This window comes from Saccopteryx bilineata, chromosome 5 (genome assembly GCF_036850765.1).
Source record: "Saccopteryx bilineata isolate mSacBil1 chromosome 5, mSacBil1_pri_phased_curated, whole genome shotgun sequence".
Taxonomy (NCBI): Eukaryota; Metazoa; Chordata; class Mammalia; order Chiroptera; family Emballonuridae; genus Saccopteryx; species Saccopteryx bilineata.
The window spans coordinates 227,757,187-227,781,882 of NC_089494.1; the positions used below are offsets into that span (position 1 = coordinate 227,757,187).

Here is a 24,696-nt window from a genome sequence, read left to right on the forward strand (position 1 = left end):
GATTGAGAAGCAGGTGATAAAGAAGCTGTTGGAGCTTTGGAATTTCTAATTGGAATGTTCCAGAGCAGCCTGGAACCTTCTAGAATTACTTGAATTCTTAAGTCCAACAAGGCTATCCCCACCACATGACATCTGCAGTCTCGGCTTCTGCCCTAAGTGCACTGCTGTCCCTCCACGACAGGGGAGAAAAGTCCCGGGCTCCCCTCAGGGCACACGCGCTCACTCATTCGCTGAGCAGGCATCATCTTCAGCCTGCCCCAGCATACCTTGAGTTAAGAGTTCAAAGGTGTAGCTCTTCATGTCATCTTCATTTTGAATCACAATAGTATAGTGGCCACTGTCTTCTTCCTTGGCACGGATCAGCTTTAACTTGCTTCGATACCTTAAAGGAAAAGGACTTTGTTTCAGCAAGTGGCAGCCAAATAAATCCCAATCAAATCAGCAGTTACCATGTTTGCTTTGACTTTTATTTTTTGTAAAAAGTAAAAACATCTTCTCTCCTTGTCTGACTCATCGGGATTTCCAATTCACTTTGTACCAATTGAAAGTCTTGCAGACACTTAACTCTTCAGCGGAAGACCAGACCCTGTGACCGTTGCGGCTCCCACAGCAGTGAGCTCTGGAGAGGCCTGATTTCTGAATGGGGATAAACACATCACACCAACTTTTCTTTAAAAAGAAAAAAACCCTTGATTTCTTTATCTTTTTTAAAAAACACTGGCTTCCCCTAAGTATCAATCACTTGGGTAGTTCAGCCAAACAATGAAAAAACAATGGAAAAGAAGAATGAGGAGGCTGTCTGCATATTGATATAGAGAGGTTTCCCGGATATAACATTCCTTCTTGCTTGTATTTGCTTTAAAAACAAACAGAACTCTGGAAAATTTCATAAGAACCTAACAAAACTAATAGAAGTGCATCTCTGTGGGAGGGGAGCGGCAGTGGGCAGAAGGGGCAGGAGCAGAATGCAGCTTCTTATACCGCGTACCATCTGTATGTGTGAATGGTTTTAAAGCACATGATTCCATCTATTCCAAAAACAACTAGAGGCCCTGGCCGGTTGGCTCAGCGGTAGAGCGTCGGCTTGGCGTGCGGGGGACCCGGGTTCGATTCCCGGCCAGGGCACATAGGAGACGTGCCCATTTGCTTCTCCACTCCCCCCTCCTCCTTCCTCTCTGTCTCTCTCTTCCCCTCCCGCAGCCAAGGCTCCATTGGAGCAAAGATGGCCCGGGCGCTGGGGATGGCTCCTTGGCCTCTGCCCCAGGCGCTAGAGTGGCTCTGGTCGTGGCAGAGCGGCACCCCGGAGGGGCAGAGCATCGCCCCCCTGGTGGGCAGAGCATCGCCCCTGGTGGGCGTGCCTGGTGGATCCCGGTTGGGCACATGCGGGAGTCTGTCTGACTGTCTCTCCCCGTTTCCAGCTTCAGAAAAATACAAAAAATATATATATATATTTCTTCATACTTTATTAAAGTGAGGTTTCCCCTAAAGATTCTCACACATGTGTATCATAAATGACATTTGGCTGTGCACGTGTGTGTGCACACACATGTGTGTGTGCGTGCATCAATCTAGTTATTTGTCCATTTGTCCTTCTTTACAGAACATCACAGGTGGGAAGAGCAGCTAGAGCGGAGACGAGCACTCGCTGTTCAAGGTGAGCAGAACTTGGCCTTTCTGGACATCCTCATGGTGAGCAGACCTTGGGCATCATTGACATTCTCATTATTGAAATGCCTCAGTTTTCTTATGTGTAACATAAAAAATATTGTATGCATAGCACAGTGTCATTTAAAGAATTAATTAAATTAAATTATATGCATAGAAGCATTTGGTAGACTCAGAAGTACCCTGCAAATTAAGACTCTTCTAGGCCAACATGCCAGGCACTCGGCCTGTGATGAGAGCGGGCAGGGCTGCTTCCTCAGCTGCGCCCTCGGCTCCCAGACCGGATTTCCTTAGAACCCGTAAGCACATCTGGCTGCAGATGACCAGATGACCTTCTCTCCTTTGTTTTCTATACTGTTCAGCCAGGAAAGCTGGTGGGTCCACTAGTCCTGAGCTCTGGGAAGCCAGATACCCCACTTGTCATGTTCATCTCTGGCCCATAATGGAACTAGAAGAATATGTGAAGGAACTCCTCAAACTTTAACAGGCAGCTTCCCTGACCACTCAGGTGCCATTACTACTGACTCGCTTGTGGACAGTGCTCGGACAGATGTGTGCCATGTTCGTGAGGTTAAGTGAACTGATGAGAGAGATTCTGTCTCTTCTCTCCTAGCAGCTGGAAGTAGAGGACTGACCTTTGTCTCTACGGATGGTTTCTGACAAGGGCCCGGGCCTGGATTAGCTGGATCCTTCAAGGTATACTTTCTGCCCCTGGACTGCAGTCAGAGCTCAGAATCCCAAGAGACCCCAAATATTATCTGATCCAATACCTTGCCTTGAAGGGCATACAATATTATTCACCCTACCTTATAGACGAGGAAATTGAGGCTGAGGCGTGACTTACCCAGAACTCCACCATCAGTTAGGAGATGAGAGCAGCGTACCGATCTCACCAGTGGGCGGGGATCCAAACCCTTTCTTGTATCTTTTCTCCTAACCAGACTCCACTCGTATTTCCTGTGGGGGTCTCACTGGGGCAGATGTGTCTCAAACTAAGTCAATGATGACTTGTTTTATGTCAGTTTATATGATAGTTGCCTTGCGACTGTAACCACCATGCATGACTACTGTACGGCAATGTAGATGATACACATCAAAGAATATATTCCATCCAAATGGGTCAGTTCTGCTTTCTTCCCTTCACCCCTCACGAGATCCAAGAACCCGTTCTTCACTGGGGGACAGAGATTTCATTTCTTCTTTCTTATTCAATCATTAAATCCTTACCAAAATATCATTCCCACATCGCAATGTTATCACTAAAGGTACTTGATTTCCAGTGTCTCCTGACTCAGATGGCTAGGTTTTCCAGACTGACTCCTGGTCTGGGTTGTAGGTCACACACGGACCTTTGTCTACCTAGGGACGCACAATGAAAGGAAAGGGCGCGTGTGGGGAAGGTGTTCCTTTACCTTATTTCCTGAATCTTTTCCACGTCGGTGGTGATCTCCGTGAGGTTTTCGATCAGGGTCAGGTTGTCTTTCAGCCAGGATATCCTGGGAGGGGGGTAGGCCTGCACGTCCACCACGAAATGTTTGACTTCGTGCAGGTTGACAGCTTCCGATGGGGTGAAGTTGGGTTTGATCTCAATGAACCCTCTCTCTGTACAGGGAAGAGTTGCCATTAAACAACGGTTACCGCACAGTGAGTCCCGAGCAGCACGGCCGCTGACATGTTAGAAAGCAGAATGTACCATGGACAGAAATGGTGACTTTCTTCATTTCTTTGACCTCCCTCGTCGCCTGGCGGGCAACACATTCGTAATCTCCACTGTCTTTCACCGAGGCCTTGGGGACCATCAGCGTGTACACCAATTTGATGTTTGGATCCTTGATTTCCTCCAGCCTTACGACACCTTTGTTTTTCTACCGCAGAAGAAGGAAAATCGACTTTAAAAAGCTAGCTCCTAGGAGTGAACCCTTGGGTAAAACGTGGACTGTGACCAGGTAGGTTCTCACAGATGTGCCACCTCGTGAGGATGGTGACAATAGGGGAGGCTGTGCACGTGTCAGGTCTGTGGGAATCTCTGTGGCTTCCTCTTGATTGTGCCATGAAAGTACACTGCTCTAAGAAAATTCGAGTAAAACAACTGTTTTTAAGCCAGCTCCTTAGAAAACCACATTTTAAAAGGCTATTTAATGAGACAGTAAGGTGTTTGTGCTATATCGTCAAAGAAAAATGGATATTACAAAGTAGTATTTAAAGTATAATACCTATTAATTATTAAACATTTATCACATATACAAAGTATTTAAAGGATTTATCTCCCTAAAATATTAACAGTGATGTACTGGGAAGTGGCTTTTCCTGTTTCTCTATATTTTATAAAGTTTCAACAATAAACGTGCATTACTCTTACTATCAAACAAAATAATTGATATATACTTGTATATTTGGGGGCCAAATAGCATGTATTTTGGTTTGGAGGGAAAGAATGTCTCTCTGTAATAAGTAGAAAAGAAATGTTACATTTTAATGATTAAAGGCAATCAAGTATGAACAGAAAAATCAAATAGTCTCACACTGCAAGGAAGATATATAGGAGCAGAAATTTGCATATCAGGAGTAAAGGGGGGAAGAAATATATATATATACACATATATATTTGGTTTTTGTTCTCTGAGGGTGCTGTCTTAAGCACTGTTAATTATTTCTGCATTGGACCATCACTGTGTTTTATACTCACTTTTCTAATACATGTACCACAGTGCATTAGAATGAGTGAGACCCTGTGTGTAAATCCAGTGACCAGAAATGACAGAGTGGTCCCCGTTCCCCACTTCCATCTCCACTCCTCCCTTCTTCCTCCTTCTGTGCATGGGCTGGCTCCTAACAGACTGCTTGGGATTTAACAAACATCCCCACATCTTTCCTGAGTGATTCAAGTGATGCCTGTTCACTAATGAGGAGCCATGCAGAGAAAGACCAGGCAGGTAGGAGGCAGAACAGTATTCTGGGTGTCAGGCAACAAAGCAGAACGGAAGGGGGTCAGGCTATCAACATTGCTAATGCCTCACAACCCAAAGGCATGGGAGCCAAGAATGTAAGAAGTAATGACTGTCTCAACAATTAGCAAATTTTAAAATACATTCATTTTTTGATTTTCTAATATTTTGGTTCTCTTGTTGGCATTGAACCTTCCTATTTCTTTCTGATTTATGAACAGGAAGGCTCAGTGTACAACTCTGATACATGCTGAATGTCCTGGTTTAGTTATTGTCATCTCAAACTCTCTCCCACTGCTCAAAGAGCCATTAAGTCATTGAGCCAACTGTGCCCACTATAGTGATGGGAAGCTCAGGGCTAGAGAAGCTCAGTATTGTGCCTTGTCAGGGGCAGGTCTTTTGAGCCCTGCTTCGTGCCATACCACCAGGAGCCTCGAGGGTACCTACCACTTCTCCAGGGTAAGTCCACTGAAGGTCAACCACTTCGTTGTTAAGGACGATACAGGTGAGCACAATTGTTTCCCCTGACTTGTATACAGTTTTAGGAGCTTCCAATTCTAGGTCAAGTTCTAATGTTGCTATTTAAAAAAAGAACAAACAAAAGGACCTAAATATCCATAGCATGGTTAGGATCTTAGAAAGTTTGGGCTATTTGTTGTTTTGTTTTAAGAAAACCATGAAAAATAATTTGCAAACCACTTTGATCAATCAAAACAAGATTTTAAAAATCTCAGGAGCCTTGATTTTGCATTGGCATACATAATTTGGCATGGAGTTATAATACAAAATAACACAAACACACACAAAAATAAAAACAATAGTAAAAATAAATTCCACTTAAACAGAATACTACAGTCTGAGCAATTGGGTTCATTGTGGCTGTATTCTTCTGCAATCCCTTTAATTGGCGGATTTATTCATTTAATCAACCAACCTTCACTGACCAGCACGCCCCTAGGCTCTTAGCTTCTATCCCATCCCTCATTCTCCTCTTCTCCCCTACTTTGCTCCCCAGTTATTCTCAGCACTTTTCCAGAGCCTAGCACAGTGCCTGGCACAAAACAAACCCTTAAAAAGAGTTAAATGGCGTACTCTCACCACACCACATGTAAGTGTTCAGTCAAACACTGACACGAACATGTATTATACTCTCCCATTCTCATTAAACACTCACATCAAAGGGATGAAGTCTACAAGCTTTTCTCAATCAAAATTACTTTTCTTTGGTTACTAAAATTAATCTAGGCGTCCAATTCCCCCCTCCCCTCAAGTGTGTGTTTGTGTTTAGGGCCTCTGTAGTCAGGGATGTAAATAGAACAGTAAGAGGCTTATACAATAAAAGAATTCCTGATAGTATTTTGAAGTCAGCTGATGAAACATGAAATCTTACAGAAGTAAGAAGGCTTTACCTTCAGTAAGGATAAGCTTCGTGTTACTATAGCCACAGAGGTCAGCCCAACATTGTACAGGAAAGGTGGGGTCCTAAATCCCCAGATCAGAATTCAGGCCTTCCATCAACAGGGAGTATAATTTTTTTTTAAATACTAAATACATGTGATTATTTTCACCATAACCCTTTTTTTTTTTTCATTTTAAATATTTTTCAATTACAATTGATGTACAGTATTATATTAGGGTCAGTTGTACAATACAGGCCTGCAACTCTCATTTAAAGAAGAAGGGAGGGACACAATTACCTTTCACGGCGTAAATGTTAAATGGAATGGTCTGGAACTTCTTTCCTCTGACGACGGCCTCGCATATATAGGGCCCGCCGGTGAAGGTTCCGTTGAAGCCGTGCCGGCTGTCGTAGGCGGCGAGTACCACCCCGTCACTGCTGAGCAACGTCACCGGGGTCTGAGGGTCTGTCGTGCGACAGGGTATGATGGCAGAGTCGTCGTTCTCCACGATGACTAAATAATCTGTCATTCCCAGGGGTACGAAGGCCACATCTGGATCTGCAGTTTGAAAAGGAAAGAAAGCACTTTAGGTGTTAATTTTACTTTTTACCATATATGCAGGAGAAAAAAAAATCCTATTGGCATCTTATTAGGTATGAATTTCCCTTCACACACTAACATTAGTCATCATAATAGCTAGAAGATAATTTTAAAGTATAAACAATATCAAATTGCCTGTACCCTAATAAAAATACTGGTGACACATATATTGGCCAAGAATTGAAATCAAAATTTAAACTACTAAAAAATAAAAAATGGACTATAAAATAATCGACTCCATTCAAAACTAAAGAAAATAGTCGTAATTTTTATTAGGAAATGTTTTCTAAAATTCTCACCCCCTCTTAGCCCATGGCTAAGCTATCAGTCAGAGGAGCTGTGGTTGAAAGTAACACACACACACACACACACACACACACACACACACACACTCCTCCCACTGCAGGGACGGGGGCGGGGCAGCTCAGCCTCTGTTATAGCCCCTCCTCCGGGGCTGCTTTCAGCCAACCAACGTGGGAACTGGGTTCCTTAGGCAGGAAGACTCCCGGGCCTTCCTTAGGTCTGGGACTCATCCACCCCACCTTCCTTCCCTCTCTCCTTCATTGGGGTCACACATACCAGGCAGCCCCACAACTCTCCCAGCCTCTGGGGGTCCCTCCCCATTCTCGCCCAGAGACTGCCCCCAACAAAACCCCGGCCTGCTTACTACCGTCTTACTCCTTCTCGGCATCTTCCTCTCCGAGGACAGGAGAGAACACCATTACTGTGAGATGTGCCCCTAAGATTTCATTACAAAGGAAAATATCCCTTCCCATTCATTAATAGTAGATACATGCATTAGAGAATTTGAGAAAAAGCTTGTTTAATTTTTAAACTATTATAATGAACTCTAATCAACTCAAGATAGCGCCTACCTAATTAACTTGTGTCCCCAGAACTTAGCACGATGCCTGACACACAGGAAACGCACAGTAACTATTTGTGGAACTTGACTGAACTGAATAGAAATGAATATAGTTCAGATTTTTTTTTGTATAATACCAATTAACTATGCCACAATAAAAATGATTTTCAAAACTTAATATAGTTCCAAAATGCTCATGTTGAATTATTTCTTGATAAGGATATTACAAGTGATCGATTTAATTTTGTGCATTCACCTGTATTTTTCTAATTTTCTACAAAAAAATATTTATTACTTTTATATTTTTTACAATATCGACTACACAACACAGGAGAGACAGGACAACAAGAGTGGTTGTCCTGCGGGTCCAGGGGCCGTCCCGCTCACCTGGCACGTAGATGTAAATGTGACTGCCTTCGATCTCGTTCTCTTCCGTCTGCGTGTGGTTGTAATAGCAAGTGTACAGTCCCGTGTGAGTGGCCGAGGCATTGGCCACTTCCAGCACCGTCACAAAAAGGCCACTGTTGTTCTCCTCATTTCTGATTTTGACATTGGGCTTCTCGTCAGACATGGGGTACTGCCAGGTCACTTCACTCTCCCCAAAGCATCTCAGAGAAAAGGATGAATTCAGCTGCACAACCTTCTCATTCTCGTTGGGGAGGATAGAAGGCAATGAAAGCTGGCAGAGGATTAGGCTCGGCCCTGTAAAAGGAAACAGGCTCTGAATAGGATGCAGCCAGGAGGGACGGTCTCACCCAGAGAACCCAGAGAAGCAACAGTAGCCGCTTATATGAACAATGGCCATTTCTACACAAAAATCCGTCAGCCTGGGTGCTCATGAAAGGCCCCCCATTATCACAGCCGCCGCATCTGCTGAGAGCAGCAATCCCTCCAAAGGCTTCAATAGCCACCCCAAGCCCCCCAGATTTGCCCCAAACACTCAGACAGTAGAGGACGTCTGATTCCAATTCCATATTTCAGACCCTTATGTGTGACCATAAAATATCCCAAGATGGCATAGGCTCCGGCACATATGGGTTCTTTATTGCCCACATTCCCTCCAGAGGTTTTCCCTTAGGAAGGACGGGGGTGAGAACAAGGGCAGGGAGCCTGAACCAAGCACAAAGCAGATCTGTGCTCGAGGATTACACAGCTTCCATTTCTTACAACACTTGGACGTGCCGTCTCTCTAATGACTTCCAGAAACCAAAACAGGACAATGTGGATTTTCATTCAAAAATAAGAATAAGCCCAAGAATGAAACGTCTAAGTTTACCATAGAACCTAAAATTTCAGTGTATCTTCCACAGTCTATAAAACTGATAGAAGAAATATTATCACTTAAGTATTAATTAATGTTCCCTAATCTCCCTTGGAGCCCAATGTGGGGACCCAACCCTTCTTTGATATGTGCCCTGCAGCTTGTTAAGACGGACGTTGTAAGCACATCTGAGTCACCTGCCACCCTGTAGATGGCATATAATTTGTACAGTATAGAATTACTAAATCAATGCTCTTGCTCAGTTTTATCATTATCTGTATAGATAAGACCTAAAGACACTAATAGGCTTAAGTTAACTTAAAAATATTGGATTCATGGTGAGCATCTGCAATGCATAAATATCTGGATAGTAACTAAGAGAAGTCCAATAAATATTTCAACAAATGGCTCCAATGGCATCCTCCTGGTGAAATAGAGTTGGTAAGGTTCTCAAGAGTCAAATATTCTATTATATTCTTTAGAAGCCTGGCCAGTGGTGGTGCAGTGGATAGAGCATCAACCTGGGACACTGAAGTCTCAGGTTCAAAACCCCGGGATCACCATCTTGAGCATGGACTCATCCATCTTGAGCACAGCCTCACCAAATTGAGAGTGGGGTTGACAGCTTGAGCATGGGATCGTGGACATGACCCCATGGTTGCTGGCTTGAGACAAAAGGTCACTGGCTTAAGCAAGAGCTCACTGGCTTGGCTGGAGCCCTCCAGTCAAGGCACATATGGGAAGCATTTAACTAAGAACTAAAGTGACACAACTATAAGTTGATGCTTCTCATCTCCCTCCCTTCCTATCTGTCTCTCTCTGTCTATCTCTTTCTTCTCTCTCTCTCTCTCTCTCTCTCTCTCACTTAAAAAAAAAAGAATGGCTGGAAAAGGTAGCTCTAAGACTTTTCAGCAATTTAAGCATCTTCCACTTAAGACAGGTATAATTTCCCGGACAAGAATTTTCTATTATTTATTTATTTATTTATTTATTTATTTTTATTTTTTTTTTTTTTCATTTTTCTGAAGCTGGAAACAGGGAGAGACAGTCAGACAGACTCCCGCATGCGCCCGACCGGGATCCACCCGGCACGCCCACCAGGGGCGACCGCTCTGCCCACCAGGGGGCGATGCTCTGCCCATCCTGGGCGTCGCCATGTTGCGACCAGAGCCACTCTAGCGCCTGAGGCAGAGGCCACAGAGCCATCCCCAGCGCCCGGGCCATCTTTGCTCCAATGGAGCCTCCGCTGCGGGAGGGGAGGAGAGAGACAGAGAGGAAAGCGCGGCGGAGGGGTGGAGAAGCAAATGGGCGCTTCTCCTGTGTGCCCTGGCCGGAATCGAACCCGGGTCCTCCGCACGCTAGGCCGACGCTCTACCGCTGAGCCAACCGGCCAGGGCCTCTATTATTTATTTTTCAACATTCTTAGATTTCTCTGATCCACCTGCACTGGAAACCCATGTCCCTGGAAAAGGAAGATGGCAGTGGGTGAATTTAGACTACTAGTCCCTAACAACATTTCAATGCTAGGATCAACAGTTACTAAAATGTCTCCTGGAGAACATTCTCTTTAAAATGAGGAACTGAAGATTTGTGGTCACTCTGGATAATGTCCTACAATTTTCTACTTTTCTTCACTCTTTTGGACTGTTTATGCAGAGTACAGGTAATACGTCCCAGAGCACAGAACTTAGTAAACAAGGCTTCCTCCAGGATAACAAACTGGGAGAAGGCGGGGGGTCCATACCTGCGAGGAGACATCCTAAGACCAGGAGTGCCAGGTGGGAAGTCCCCATAGCTCTGGAAAACTGAAAAAGGCAAAAGTCAGACAGAAACAGTGTTAGCCGATGGAAACGACCCAGGAGCCCGCTTCTCTTTGTGCTCTGAGCTACGGAAAATGCCAACAGCATCATTTTAGTAAACAACATCCCACTGTAAGATTCACAGTTAAAACAATAAGATGCCTCAGGAGAAAGTCTCAAATATCCTGACAGGGCCCAAGATCATGACGGGAGCCATCTGAAGCTGCAACCCTTTCTAAGTGCCTGCAAATTCTGAAACATCTCACTTTATGGTCTTGGAATGTGTCCAAGGAGTGCAGGAGAACAGTTCTTTAACACAGTTTTGATTAAGAATGTGAATAACAAAGAAGTAAACATATGTATTTACTCAGCTTTCCAAACTTGAGCTGTTTTCACTCAAAATGGGTTGTCATGTGCTATGTTTCGCTACAGAAAGTCCACGAAGGTCACGGCTTCTACAACCCTTGGGAAAGAGGCTTGGTTGGAACAAATAACTCGTTCTCAAAGAGCCACTCAGACCAAGAGTTTCTGAAAGCCCCACTAACCAATATCACTTAGCAGATAATGTCACTTTGTGATACAGGGGCCCAAACCAGGCTCAGCCCTGGGCTTCCGGTCTGAGTTCTCCTGGGACCTGCTGCACTCACGGTTGGGCTGAACAAGGCGCAGAAAAGCCCAGGACACAGGCGTGGAAGGAGGAACAGTAAAGAAAGTAAAGAAGGGAGAGGGAATGGGAGAGGAAAGTGACTCAATTGCTGTGACTCACAGGATGCAGTAGAGCACAGGATAAAATGTAATGGTGGCTGATGGTGCATTCTCATGTGATGATTACAATAGCACCTACAGACACCAAGTTCTGGACTTGGCCTTCCTGCCTCAACATCTGGGGAATGGAAGAGAAATGGAGAGAGAGGCTGAAACTGAATGTCCATCAGACAGAAGCTGGGAAAGCAGTGGGCAAGGAGAAAGGAAGGAAAGCAGGATCAAGAAAATTAAGGAACAGAAAAATTAAAGAAGGGCCCATGGTGCGCTGCGATAAAAGCACTGGTGTGGCCTGACCAGGTGGTGGCGCAGTGGATAGAGCATCAGACAGCGATGCGGAGGACCTAGGTTCGAGACCCCGAGGTCGCCAGCTTGAGCATGGGCTCATCTGGTTTGAGCTAAGCTCACCAGCTTGGACCCCAGGTCGCTGGCTCGAGCAAGGGGTTACTCGGTCTACTGAAGACCCACGGTCAAGGCACATATGAGAAAGCAATCAATGAACAACTAAAGTGCCACAACGAAAAACTGATGATTGATGCTTCTCATCTCTCTCTGCTCCTGTCTGTCCGTCCCTATCTATCCCCCTCTCTGACTCTGTAAAAAAAAAAAAAAAGGCACTGGTGTGGCCTGACCAGGTGATGGCACAATGGATAGAGCATCGGACTGGGATGCTGAGGACCCAGGTTCGAGACCCTGAGGTTGCCAGCTTGAGCGCAGGCTCATCTGGTTTGAGCAAAAGCTCACCAGCTTGGACCCAAGGTTGCTGGCTCGAGCAAGGGGTTACGTGGTCTGCTGAAGACCCACGGTCAAGGCACATACGAGAAACAATCAATGAACAACGATGGTGTCACAACGAAAAACTGAAGCACTGGTGTGGTCAACTGCCCGAAAAGGCCCCTTCTCTTGATGTTGGTCTTTTCACGCACACCCCACGCACTTTACCTCCCCCTGCACAGCCCACACGCAGGCATTGATAAAGGGGTCTCTCACTGAAGGCAGGGAGTAGCCAAGGGCTTGCTGCTGTTGGGGTTGCTGAGCACCCTCATTTTAAGTGAAGCAGCCTGAGATGTGCTGAGTCCCTGAGGGGCTCCAAACCCAACCCACGACTTGGAATGGCATCACAGGACCTAATCTGTTTTATCACTGACTTTGGAAACTCAGATGTGTATACACAATTTCTGAGATAACCTAAAAAAATTAAAAATAAAAATACAGTGTATGCCTGTTTATCCTAGTTGTTTTGGTATGAGTGTATGTGCGTGTATTTGGTTGGATAGGCTCCAGTAGATAATAGCCTGGTAGCTTTTGGTGGTGTCTGATCACAAATTTTTGCTTTAAAGTGGCAAGGTGATCTACTTGCAGGAATCAGTTTTCTGTTTCACTGAATTCACAGGCAAATGAAAGATAAAGAAAGATGAAATACAGGTAACAGGGAAAGAAGTCAGTGGGACAGAAAAAAAAAATGATCACTGTTTTTTCCAAGGCAGGAATGAGAAAGCAGTATTTACTGAGCCAAAGTTTTCAAGGGTATGCTGTGTTTTGTTAATAATAACAACCCTGTGACCTATTTGATTTTAAGAAGTGTCAGCTGAATCCCAGAGAGGTTTAGCAAATGACCAGAAGTCACACAGCTGGTGACAAAGCCAGGATTCTAACACAAATGCAGTGTGATGCAAAAGCCATGCTTGCTCCGATCTACCATATGGTCTCTCTCAAGGGAAGGTCAGCGATTCAGCCTGTGTGATCCCCTCCCCCACTTCCAACTATTTCCTAACACAAAGTGGGGCCCTGCTTTTCCTCTCTGCTCGCCACAGTGAGAGCAGCACAATTGCAATGCTGTGAATCCGAATACAGTTCGCACAGGGCTGGCCAGCTGGGGGCTTCTGACAGTCCTGGCGTGTGCCTGGGGAGCAGGGTCCACACTGCGGCTGTGATGGGCACAGCGGGCCCCAGAGGCAGGATGGCCAGCCTGATTTACCTCAATTAGCAGCGAGGGCTTGTGTGTTTGTACATATATATATCAGCCTCCCACTGATAATCCACTTAGCAAACTTCAAAGGAGTCCTCCAGCGCCAGCTTGCTGTCTTGGGTTTTATCACATTTATATCCTGTATTTCTTTAGCAGGGCTTGCCAACAACGCATCTTTAAAGCATTCCCCAGCTCAAGAGCAGGGCTTGCCGCTTTTACAAGGCAGGCTCTGAGCATCGTTCTGCCCCGGCCAGGCCCCACCAGATTTCCTTCTGTGCGTCCAGATACAGTGGACCCGCTGCCAGGTAGGATACTTACTGACATACAAAGTGGGCAATGAAAACAGGGCCTGGGAGCGAGCGATAATGATGCCAATACTGAGAGTCAACATGTGTTTGCTTAGATTTCAAACTCCTTTCTCTGATAAGAGTGGTTGCCTGGCTAGAAATCCAAGCGGATTTGTGAAGTTTCGTATTGTTACTCATTTACTGGTGAGTAATAGCAGTGTTTGCCCTACTGGGAGGTAATGTAAAACAGCCAGAGAATGGAGGCTTCCCTGCCTGGTGACCCTGTAGTGACAACCTCTACGAGCCTTGTTTTACTCCATGTTTCTCTAGTCTGGGAGTAAAAGCTCATCCTCAATGAGTGCTCCCTCTCCAGACCTCATCCAAAAGTCAGATGTGCAAATGTAAGTCACTGACATTACAAATTCAGAGAAACACGGCACGTGATGAATCAGCAAGAACAAACCACTCTACAAGGAGGTATAATAAATTTCATCCAGCCTGACCGGTCAGTGGCGCAGTGGATAGAGCATTGGACTGGGATGCGGAGGACCCAGGTTCGAGACCCCAAGGTCGCCAGCTTGAGCGCAGGCTCTACTGGTTTGAGCAAAACTCATCAGCTTGGACCCAAGGTCGCTGGCTTAAGCAAGGGGTTACCAGGGGTTACTCGATCTGCTGTAGCCCCACGGTCAAAACATGAGAAAGCAATCAATGAACAACTAAGGTGTCGCAAGGAAAACCTGATGATTGATGCTTCTCATCTCTCTCCATTCCTGTCTGTCTGTCCCTATCTATCCTTCTCTCTGACTCTCTGTCTCTGTAAAAGAAAAAAAAAAAATTTCATTCAAAGCTTCTTTTAAAAATCACAATCATTTCTCTCTCATGCCAACTATATGTTAGACTTCTGACCTCAAATTTCTATAAATACAACTCAAGCCTGACCTGTGGTGGCGCAGTGGATAAAGTGTCAACCTGGAAACACTGAGGTTGCCGGTTCAAAACCCTGGCTTGCCTGGTCAAGGCACATATGGGAGTTGAAGCTTCCTGCTCCTCCCCCTTCTCTTTCTCTCTCTCTCTCTCTCCCCCCCTCCTCTCTAAAATAAAATTAAAAAAATTAAAAAAAAGTTACTATTCTTTAAAAAAAAAAAATACAACTCAAAAACATTTTGCCACGCTCAATTTCAAGCAAGGACTTGTGACCCTCCCCACAAAACCTGCCTTCCACACACACCATTCTCTTGTCTTCCCCATTCCTTCTCTCAGACGATACGATGGAAATAGCATTGGACTAGTCTCTGATCCCATATCTGACACTTAGTTCATCTCTCTGAACCTCAGTCTCTTCTTCTGTCAACACCTGACTTGCTAGCTACATTATTGTGAAGACTAAATGATATAGTTTAATTGCTTTGGAAACTACAGCTATTGGTTTTCATATTGACTCCCTTTTCTGCAGACTCTTCAGATGTTTTAGATGAGAGGGATGTCAAGGGCAGCGACATCAGTGTCCCCTTCCTGAGAGAGTCGAGCCCCAGAGGCCACGAGCACTGATTGTCCTGCATCATCTACCGAGTGGAGAAGCTGGTATGAGCCCACACTCTGCCAGGCTCAGTGTAGCTCTCCAGACTAATTTAAGCTGAGCCAATGTACAGCCACATAAGCAGAGAAACAAATCCGTTTGCAGCCACGATTCTGTCTCTTTAACAGGTTGCCATCTTGCCCCAGAAGGAGAAGTAAAGAGCCAGTGAGCCTGACTCCATAAGCAAAGACAACGTGCTGAGCTAGAGAGCAAACAGGCAGCAGGCAATGCGAGGGTCCTGGTTCCAGAAGTCAGAGTTCAGCGTTATTCCCGGTCACCAACTGCACAATGCACCCACTGCAGAGCCAATGAATTTTGAACTTCACCCCACCCTGGCATGATTAAAGGCCACAGGAGACGTTCTCACAGTCCCAAAAGCCACTGGCCACTTCAAGATTCAGATTTCCGAGGTTTAGTTAATTTCAGCTCTCCTGAGTTAATTCTAACTGTGAAAATTATATATCCTGTTTTTTTCCTCTGACAAATGTTGTACTCAGTCTCATAACTTCAGCCCAGGCAATCCAAGTGCCTGTCTACCCTGGTGGTAACTTCAGGGAGGGTGTGTTGACCAGGATCTATACCCTAGCAAACCATGTTTTGTTGTTTTGATTTCCCTGAGCGCCATTAGACATTCCAGTGGTGGGTGGGTGCTTGAATATTTTTACATGGAAGCATTTTGTGGGGCAATGTGAGTTCATAATCCTTTTTGCTCCCCCTGCACCAGACATTTAACCATGGAGGCTAACTAGAATGACATTTCCTTTCGATTGTCACCAAACTGGTGTTGCTCTTAATAGGACGACCTTAAATGTAGCAGCTTGTAGTACCCTTGAGCTGCAGATCACCAATTCTCTGACACTAGGGCTTCACTGATAAAGGAAGTGCCTGACCTGTGGTGGCGCAGTGGATAAAGCGTCGACCTGGAAATGCTGAGGTTGCCGGTTCAAAACCCTGGGCTTGCTTGGTCAAGGCACATATGGGAGTTGATGCTTCCAGCTCCTCCCCCCTTCTCTCTCTCTGTCTCTCTCTATCCTCTCTCTCCCTCCCTGTCTCTCTCTCCTCTCTAAAAATGAATAAATAAAAGGGAAATGCAAATTCTCTGATATACTGAGAATTAACAACTAAAATAAAAAACTACACAAAGATCCACAAAATAAATGCTGATCTTTCAGCTTTGTAGAAAAATTCTTGCAGCTTTGTAGAAAAAGTTCATCGGTCATCTTTCCCTTTTTCCCGGGTAAAAAATAAAAGAAAAAAAGCACCTTCCTAATGTCAGTACTTGCTTTGACTCTCCGCGAAGCTCATTCCCGCAGAGGGTCGCTGCAGTTCTCAAGTGTGATCAGCAGATGGCAGTGTTGGTCCAAGGACGTGTGTCCCGGGTTCCTGAGGATTTAGCTGCCCCTGCAAATTCTGTGGGACATTTTAGCCTAAAATGTCCCAAATCTTAACTTCCAATCTCGTCCTTTCTTAGATTGTACTTTTGGATTTCGTGATGGCCTCGGTTCAAAGTCCACAGAATGGAAGCAGGAATGGGAAAACTGTTTCTGAAACTCTCCACGGGGGCCCAGGAGAATTCAGGGGACAGGCAGCAACACCATCATCTCTGCGAGCAGAGGCAGCCAGGGAGCCAGGAGACGATGCTGCCACCCCAGGCCGCAAAAGTTCAGCAGGAAAAGCCAGAGGCTGAGTAGTTCAGGATCTTGTTTAGCCAACGCTCTCCCCATCCGAGTTTCAGCCCACTCGAGGAGGGAAGTCACGTGGGCAGCCCGGGGTGGGGGCCGCAACGCCGCCCCAGCCGCTGTGCAGATATGTTCGCACGCCACTGTCACCCCTCGTAAGCCAGCGCTGCGGGGGCCGCGACAGCCGCGCAGCCCGGGAATCGCCGGCTAACTGGAAACGACTGTTCCCGTTACACAATGACGCGGGGTCGTAAAACCAACAGCAACAAGCCGCCCACACAGCAGGGGGACTTGCGAGGGGTTGGAAAACAAATGTCGGCTATTACCCTCCTCTTCCCCCCACAAGCTCCCAAAACCCTCTAATTCTCGCGGTCCTCCGCTCCCCCCACATTTAATTATTATGACTCCCCATCCGCATCCCCAACCTGAGAACCTGCGCTCCCTACCGCCCATTCAGCGCCTCCCGGGCCCACCCAGTGCCTGCGAGGCATCTGTGCGAGGTCCCCAGAAGGAGAAAAGGTGACCCGGGTTAGTCTTTGTGGGGACCCCTTGGTCTCAGCTGGGCGCTCCGACTCCACAGCAGCGCCAACCGCCGGAGGCTGGCGGAAAGCGGTACCGCTCCGGGGGCCCGCTAGAGGGCGCTGCCGCCCCGCAAATCTTACCCGCTGGCTTGCCCGCTCTCCCGTCGGCGGCTCAAGCTCCAAGTGCCCGACAGCGCAGCCCCGACTGCCGCTCGTCCACCTTCGCCCGGGAGGTTCCGCGCTAACACCGTCCAGCGCTCTGCCCCGCCACACACACACGTACAGGGCGCCAGCCGCTCCCCCTCCCGAGACCTCCACGCCCGCCGCGGCTCGGTCACCCGGCGGATGGTGGCGATTATCGCCCGCTCTGTGCCCTGGCGCGTCGCGCTCCTGGCCTCAGAGCTGCAGCGGCCGCTACGCTCCAGGCAAGACGCTTAGAGTTTGCATTGTTTTCGATTGAGACCTGGGAGGGGGCCGGGCCGGGTGGAGGGAGTGGGGCCGGGAGGGGTGGAAGGAGAAAACCCGGGGGTTTAGGGTTACAGCCGCGCGCCAGCGCCTCCTATGGGCCCGAAAGCGACACGGCCGCGGGCAGCTGCTGGCTGAGAAGGCCCCGGCGATCAGTCCGACACTGCGCCCCCCTCGGCTCTTAAGAATCCAGCCTCCTCCGGTAACCCCCGTGCCCGACGCTCGCCTTCGCCGCGGCTACCCGGCACACACTTGCACCCGCCTGCGCCTCTTGCTCCACTTTCGAGAGGAAGGGAAACTGCAGTAAGACGAGAAAAAAGCGCCCCAAGGCCGTAGTCGTTTTTATCCCCTCCATTACACTTATACCGACCCCTGGCTCACTGTTCAGTTTTAAACAAAAGGAAATGCCGCCGAGCAAATTCAGCAAAGGACTAGCACTGGCTGAGCCCAGACTAGAACGCAATGGACAAAAGCAGTTTGCACCCCCACCCTGCAACCCCGGGAGGAGCGCACCGGGGAGACCGTCCCGCGTGGCCCCCGACAGCTGATGCTGCTGGAGGACCCCGCGAAACCAGACGCCAGAGACGCTGAGGGCCGCACCTTTCAGTCACGGAGCAGGCTTTTAGCTCTTTCTCCGCAATTGCTACTTTTCCATCAGCAACATGTAACTGTCTCGCAGTTTCACAGAGGCCAGATGAGTCCCTCACCGCTGGAGTTTGAGGCAAGGCGCTGACCACCACGTCCCCAGGACGCGTCCCAGCGCTGCGCGCCGCCCACGGCCGGTCCCCAGGAGGCACAAAACCCGCCCGCCGCGGCGCCAGACGCGTTTGCAGCTGGAAAGCCAAGCCCGATGCCCCTCCCCTTCCACCCCTCCCCAGCCCGCGCCCGGAGAGGAAAGCGGACCTGGGGCCGGGCGCTGGGTGCTGGGGCTCTCCTTAGGGTCCTTCTCGGTCTCTGTAAGGCTGGTGCGAGGGCAGAGGGTCAGCTGCGGTTCCTCGCCGGCGTCTCCTCCCCCACCCCACCCCCTTCCTCTGCCTGCCCCCTCGCACTCAGGATTCCAGTCCTGGAGAACAGCTACACTAGGGTCAAACCAAAAGCAAGACTGTGAGACCCCAAAGCAAGGACTAGGCAGGGCGGCAAAGTGAGGCTGATCGGGCCCTCGCCGAGCGGGGAGCCCCCTTACCGTGAGAATTGTGGAAAGGGGGTTTAGGGGGGCGGGAAAGAGGGAAAAGATGCAGAGCAGCAGCAGCAGAGGCCGAGCGGGTCAGATGGGGGTTGGGGGTGTAAAAACCGGAGCCAGCGCGGCGGTGGGCTAGGTGCGCACGCCCGGGGCGCCTCTTCCTCCCCTCCAGCGGCCCCGGGGCTCGCTGGACTCCCGAGTGTTTGTCCCGAGAGCTCTGCGGACGACTGTCGCGCCCATTTACCCTGAATGCCTCTTCCTGTTCTAAAAAGCTGCCTAGCTCTGGTCGGGAGCGACCGCGGCGAAGCGAGGCGGTCCAAAACGTTGAGCAATTAGGCTGTGGAGCCAAAAAGCCATTTCCCACACCGACCAGCCCGGTCAGGCGCGGGGCAGCCCGGACCTGATAAGGGCCATTCGCGCTCCCTTTCCAGCCCGGCTTTGCCCCTCACTCGGCGATGAGGGGCAAGTTGTTCCAGACAGTCTCTCTGTACATCCCAATGTCTTAGTGGGGACGGGGGAGCAAGAAGCAGGGCCGGCGTTTTGGCTGCGGGAGAGACCGCCGGCCGACAGACAGCACAGAACTTCCTTCCCAGCCGAGACGCTTAGCCAGGCGATTGGCAGCTCCGCACACCTGGCCGGGCGGCCGGGACTCCTGGCCCCCTCGAGCCGTCGTCCTCGGGACGGGCCACACTCCCTCTCGCTTTGAGCTGGCTGCAACCACCCTCTCCGAACAGAATCGCTGTTCCCAGTGGTTTCCGAGCCAAGTGGAAGTCGCTTGCTCCCCATGCGCTGTGGGGAAAAGTTAACCTAACGCGTAAAAGCCGATTTCCATGGGGACAGACGGCAGAGGAAGGAGAGGCGCAGGAGACCGCTTCACAGAGCAGGGAGAACGGAGGCCTGAGCAGAGACCGGAATAGAGACGGGGGACGCTGGAGAGGATAGAGCAGCGCAGCGCTAAGAGCCGGAGGCGAGTGCCACGCATCCCCGCGCGGAAAGGGGTGTGAAAGGGAGGTTCAGGGCTTCGGTGCCCGAAGCGGCGCGGGGAAGATGGCTGGCCTCCCTCTGTCTTACCTGGAACCGAATTTCTTCATTCCGAGTCATCCCTAACTTCCCCACAAGAAGTCGGGCGCTTTTCTGGCGACCTTACTTCTGTCCTTTCTGTAGTGTGAACTGGGTAGCAGCAAGGCTCTGAGTTTTGCAAAAACGGTTCCACCGAGGACGGGGGCCCCGCAGAGGCGGGCAGTGGTGGGGAGCACAGCGTAAACGAGGGCCCCTTGGAGCGCGGTTCGAAATTCCTCAAATCCCAGTTGCTGGAATGCGAGGCGACGACGACTTCTTCACTCGGGGCCAAATGTGTTTGTCATTACTCCAGACCGCCCGCCCGCCCGCGCCGCCGACGCCCCGGCGCTAGGGCGCGCAACGCGAGCGCTCTGCGGGGCTGGCGTCCTCTCTGCCTCGCACTTCACGGATCCCACAAACCGCTGGGGAGCGCCCCAAACCCTCGCACGAGTTTGCGCCCCCGCTGCTTGTCCTGCAGCCGCCACGGCTGCGCCGAGTCGAGCCCCAGCTCACAGCCGCTACTGCACCGTCCAGTAATTACGCGTCCTGAGCCGGCGCCGATCGCACCCGGCGGGCACCCAAGGTCCGGCCTCCTCCAGCCGAGCCCTTCACTCCTACCCGCCCCGCAATCCCTCCCGCGCCCCACTCGGCACTCTTCCCTCCCCACCTCTCCCGGTGTCTCAGCAGCGCTCCACGCCACCGTAGTTGTCCCGCCAAACCGCGAGCGAGGAATGAAAATACTCATTAAAAACCTGTCGCCTTCCAGGATCCACTGCCAAAAAGAGGGCAAACACCTCTGCCCCCACTCCCAGCATTGCTTGGTGCTCGTCCCAGTATACACGAGTTCCACCCCGTCCCAAAAGAAACCTCAAAAATGTAAGCCTGAACAATTTCTCTGGGAGGCCATACGAGTTGTTAGAAAAACACTGCTTTTAAAAATAGGTCTGGAAAGTGTTTTTTGGTGTGTTTTTTTTTAATCCCTAGACTTTCCAACTCCATGGTTATCTTCTCTCCAAGTGAAGTTTATTCAAAATAAATTACTCTGGACACTCCACTAGAATTCAACTCCAATTGTGTTTTTTTCTCTCATTGCCCAAAGTTTGAGTGAAGTTACTCCACTTTTAGCCCAAAGGGCCTGACAGGGACTTCTCTTAGAAACAAAAATCAGTTTTTTCTTCTCCCTTACCTTCTCCTCTTATGTCAGTTCGCAATGAAAATCCTACATATGCAGTAAAAAGTATGTCCACGGCCTCCAGTTCTCCCCTCTGGTTTCCTCCTCTGTTTCTCTCCCTCTAGTTCCAACTGTAATGGGCTCAGAAACCGCGTTTTGTAATTGATTCAATGTTATAGTCCATCCTTCTAAAAGTAATCATTTGCTCTAAGTAAATAGCTGTCAGGAAATGAAGCCCCACCCCCCTTCGCCTCTTCAAAATAAAAGCGCCTGGAACTGCGCGTTCTGAATCTCCCTAGCTGTGCCTTCGCGTTGGCTCTTACGCAATCAGGGGGTCCAGCCCCAACCCCCAGACTTCGACAACAACTGGGGGGCGGGGAGAAGCAGACCAGATGGGGTGGTGGTTGTGGAAGGGGGAGGTGTTGATTCTCTAACGGGAAAGATGTCCGTGAAAATACACACTGCCCATCATTTTCAGAATGAGTTTGCCTCCTGATATGGGTGGTATTTCCCTACGCCGCTCTATTGCCTAGCATTCTCTTCGAAAGGAAGAAAAACGACACGTAAAATCTCACATAATCCTCAGAAAAAAATATAAATCTGGAATCGAAAAGTGTCCCTTCTGTAGAAATTCCCAGCCCATCTAGAAATAGGGCCTTCCATAAGAGTCTCCAAGCGACCGCGTCGTTTCGAACCTGAGGTCTTTTAGGGAAAGTGTCGTGTACTTGTTAATCCTTTAAAGAGATTAGACAAACTGTTGAGTCCAATATGAAGATGGTGAGGATGGAGGGGGGGAGGGGTATTCGTTTTTGGGTTTTGGTTTTTTTTTGAAAACGGGTACAAAGAATCTAGAGTCTACGTAGGTTTGGAACGTTCTCGACAGAATGACCTTTACCCCCTTGGAGCCACTTATCTTGTCGTGCCTTTGTTTTCGGGGTTATCTGGGCGAGGTTGCCCTGGTTTCTATCAGGTACATAAAAAGGCTCACGGCTTGGGCTTTGGGGGAATCCTCCACTTCATCCCCGCCTCTTCCGCGTTCAGGGGGGACGGTGCATTTGAATCCTCCGCGAGCTGCCTCCCACCGCCTGGGTCCAACCCTTCCAAGGTCATGGGGTTAAGAGCGGAGCCCCGAACCCTATTCCCAAATCGCGAAGCAAGAGAACGATCCTGCTCGCGGAGGAAAGGGGGCGCTGACGCTCCAGGAACCAGACCTGGGCGGAGTGGCGCTTCCAGGCGAGGGCGGGGGAGGGGCGCGTACTAACCTCCCCTCCTACTACAGTTTTGAATTCTCTTGTTGGGTGTGGGGGGGTATCCTTTACCCCCAGTCCACCACATTCAGAATTCCCTGGGCCAGCTGAGAACGGAACGTTGGCCAGCCATCTCCTTCTCCCTCATCAGGAGGGTGGGCCCGTGACAGCGGGCAGAGGAGGGTCACAAAGAATACACCGAGGGGTGCAGTTCTTAACTGGGACGGGCTCCCGTGGTGTCCGGCTCGGGAATACGCCTGGGGCTGGGCCAAAGGCCCCGTTCCCTAGCCCTTCTGCGCACCCGCCTTTCGTGCATCTTCAGTTCGGGTGACTGCACTACTCACTATTACTTCCACATGTTCCTTCAGGAAATCATTGAAGGCAAATATAAGAACAGCCCCTTGTTCGGAATGCTAACAGGATACCGTAATGTTTGTAGACAACGAACGGCGACTAACGACCCCCATAAAAATTAGAGTGCGGAATAATAGGGGGGAAACGGGTGCTGGCTTTCATGCTATTAATAAAAACACGTTGAGATCTAGGTTTTTATATCAAAGACCCAAGAGGGTCGAAGGCGAGGCAGGGAGCAACCCAGGAAGGCCTGCTCTGCGACCGGGAAAGTGCCAGCATTGTGGCACCAAAGTCTCCTGAAGGCAGGACCCCAGCGCTCCCGCCCACAAAAAGTAACTTCACAGTTCATTTCGGAGACGCTTAAGGGGCCTGTGAAAGGGGGCCGGGCGGGTGTCTTCGGGCCCTAACTCCTGCAAGTTTAAAGCAGAGCGAACGGATGAGCAAGTGAGCACCCAGTTGTCCTTCTGGTAGTAATTACCTGCCTAATTTGAATGATGCCTTTGTTATGATCATTAACAAACATTTGCTAAAGATTTCCATGTGTGACATTCCAGAAGGTTTAAGGGTCCGGGGAGCTGACTCCTGAGCTGGCGCACCGGTGGGGGGTGGCGCAGGGAAACAAATGGTTGGGGGAAGATGTCGCCGAGTCTGGGCCGAGCGAAGTTGGAGAGAGGTCAACATCTGCCTTCCCAGCAAAATCAAAATAAACCCACTAGTCGGGAGCAACCTCCGGGCTGGAGGCCCACGGCGAGAGGCGGTTCGTTCCTTAATCCGAGTCCTGCCCGCAGCCCCCACTCGCCCGCCCCTCCCACCGCTCATAGGCGGGTTTGAATCCTGCCGTCCGCCCTCGGAGACGCTCCGGGACTTCTGGAGAGGTCGGGTCTGCGCGGCGCAGCGGGCGCGCGGGCGGGCGGGCGGGGCGGGGGCGAGGCCGGCCTGGCCGCTCTCTGCCGGTGTTGTTCTAAGATCCTTCCAGATTGCTCCCCCGACGCCGGCGGTCCTGGGCGGTCCTGGTGCCGCAGCCGGGAAGGAGCGGCGACGGGTCCACGTGAAGTGCGGGGTCTTGTCTCCTCTATGTCGGCTTCTTCCCAGGCATCGCGGGGGACCGGGCCGCCCCGCGCGCCCCGGGGAGTGACCTTCGCCCCGGCCTGTGCAGCTGTGCGAGTCCCAGCCCGCACCCGGATTTTGGTTTTCAACCCTTTGTGTTTTTTCCTTGAGAAACCATCGTGGGTTAAGAACGAGGGTTTTCTCCCCAAACCAGGAGTCTGGGCGGTGACCCTCCGGGAAAGAGGCCCACCTCCGGCGCTGCGCTGGGCGGGGAGGTTTGGGAACAGCTGCGGTGCTGGCGCGGCCTCGCACGTCCAGGCCCGCGGCGACATGGAATTGGATGCGAGGGTATAAAGAAAGACATGCAGTGGAGCCAGCCGTCAAAAAGAGTGCCCCCGCAAATTTTTACAACCAAGTCAAAATGGTCACTGCAAAACAGAATCTCCCCTGCCCTGCCTCCCAGACTCGCTCTTCCTCCCCCCTGTGCCGCGTCCCCCGCTGCTGCTCGGGCGGCACACCTTCGGCTTTCGTGGGCGTTCCCGCTGAGTTGGCTTTTTGTTTCTACTCTACTCCTCCTCGGCTGTCAGCTCCACCCCCCAATTCTCCTTTCCTCGGAGAATTTTGAAGGGTCCCTTTGCCTTAGAAGACCTAGGGTTATAGCAGTTATCAAAGCCGTTAGTTGTGAAAATCACATGTAAACAAAGTTGCGATTTCTGATGGGGCGGGGGCACAGCTCTAGCTTCCCAATTTGAAAATAAAGGGCCGTTCGGTGGTTTGCCAAAGAAACCTGCGCTAGCTGCCCCATCCCCCACCCCAGACTATTGTTGACTTGCAAGCCGCCTCC

At 49.7% G+C, this 24,696-nt stretch overlaps 1 protein-coding gene across 3 annotated transcripts in view; it reads right to left on the bottom strand.

Moving 5' to 3' along the window:
- The window catches only part of PDGFRA (platelet derived growth factor receptor alpha), a 51,433-nt gene extending 30,051 nt beyond the window's left edge, over nucleotides 1-21,382 (bottom strand). Inside the window, exons 1-8 of one of the 3 annotated variants that reach the window (XM_066278756.1) lie at nucleotides 21,220-21,382; nucleotides 10,481-10,541; nucleotides 7,863-8,177; nucleotides 6,308-6,568; nucleotides 5,058-5,188; nucleotides 3,359-3,530; nucleotides 3,078-3,267; nucleotides 267-382 (exon numbers count right to left, since the gene is read on the bottom strand). In XM_066278756.1, the coding sequence (XP_066134853.1) occupies nucleotides 267-382; nucleotides 3,078-3,267; nucleotides 3,359-3,530; nucleotides 5,058-5,188; nucleotides 6,308-6,568; nucleotides 7,863-8,177; nucleotides 10,481-10,529 (1,234 nt within the window). In that variant the 5' untranslated portion in view covers nucleotides 10,530-10,541; nucleotides 21,220-21,382. Of the gene's footprint in view, nucleotides 1-266; nucleotides 383-3,077; nucleotides 3,268-3,358; nucleotides 3,531-5,057; nucleotides 5,189-6,307; nucleotides 6,569-7,862; nucleotides 8,178-10,480; nucleotides 10,542-17,470; nucleotides 17,592-18,394; nucleotides 18,511-21,219 lie in introns of those variants that run through there. The other 2 variants (XM_066278757.1, XM_066278758.1) reach the window with 2 other exon arrangements.
- Nucleotides 21,383-24,696: the final 3,314 nt, after the last annotated feature.